Source organism: Crocuta crocuta, unplaced genomic scaffold (assembly GCF_008692635.1).
Source record: "Crocuta crocuta isolate KB4526 unplaced genomic scaffold, BGI_CrCroc_1.0 scaffold179, whole genome shotgun sequence".
NCBI classification, from domain to species: domain Eukaryota; kingdom Metazoa; phylum Chordata; class Mammalia; order Carnivora; family Hyaenidae; genus Crocuta; species Crocuta crocuta.
The window spans coordinates 3,087,435-3,087,734 of NW_027551568.1; the positions used below are offsets into that span (position 1 = coordinate 3,087,435).

The 300-nt window shown below is 76.7% G+C and overlaps 1 protein-coding gene across 1 annotated transcript in view; it reads right to left on the reverse strand.

Annotated features, from left to right (window-relative positions):
- The window catches only part of HTRA3 (HtrA serine peptidase 3), a gene marked incomplete at its 5' end in the record, with an annotated part of 28,046 nt that extends 27,748 nt beyond the window's left edge, over window positions 1–298 (reverse strand). The window contains one exon of the mRNA XM_077750374.1: window positions 7–298. Within this exon, the coding sequence (XP_077606500.1) occupies window positions 7–298 (292 nt within the window). The remainder of the gene's footprint in view (window positions 1–6) is intronic.
- Between the last annotated feature and the right edge of the window lie 2 nt (window positions 299–300).

Consider the following 300-nt stretch of genomic DNA (forward strand, 5'->3'; position numbering starts at 1 on the left):
CCAGGCAGGCGCCCTTCTGCAGCTGCCGCACGGGGGTCCCGGAGAGCTGCAGCGAGCACCGGCTGGCCGCCTGCAGCGCGCACACGTTGGCGTAGGTGTGCCCGTCGGTGCCGCACACGGCGTGCGCCCAGCGGCAGCGGCACACGCCGCGCGCGCACTCCAGGCTCTCCCCGCACGGCGAGTCGAGGGGGCGGCCGCAGGGCTCGCCCTCGCTGGCGGCGCACACCAGGCAGCAGTTGCACTGGTCGGGCACGTAGCCGCCCGGACAGCGGGGACTCGGGCACCGGGACACGTCGCAGC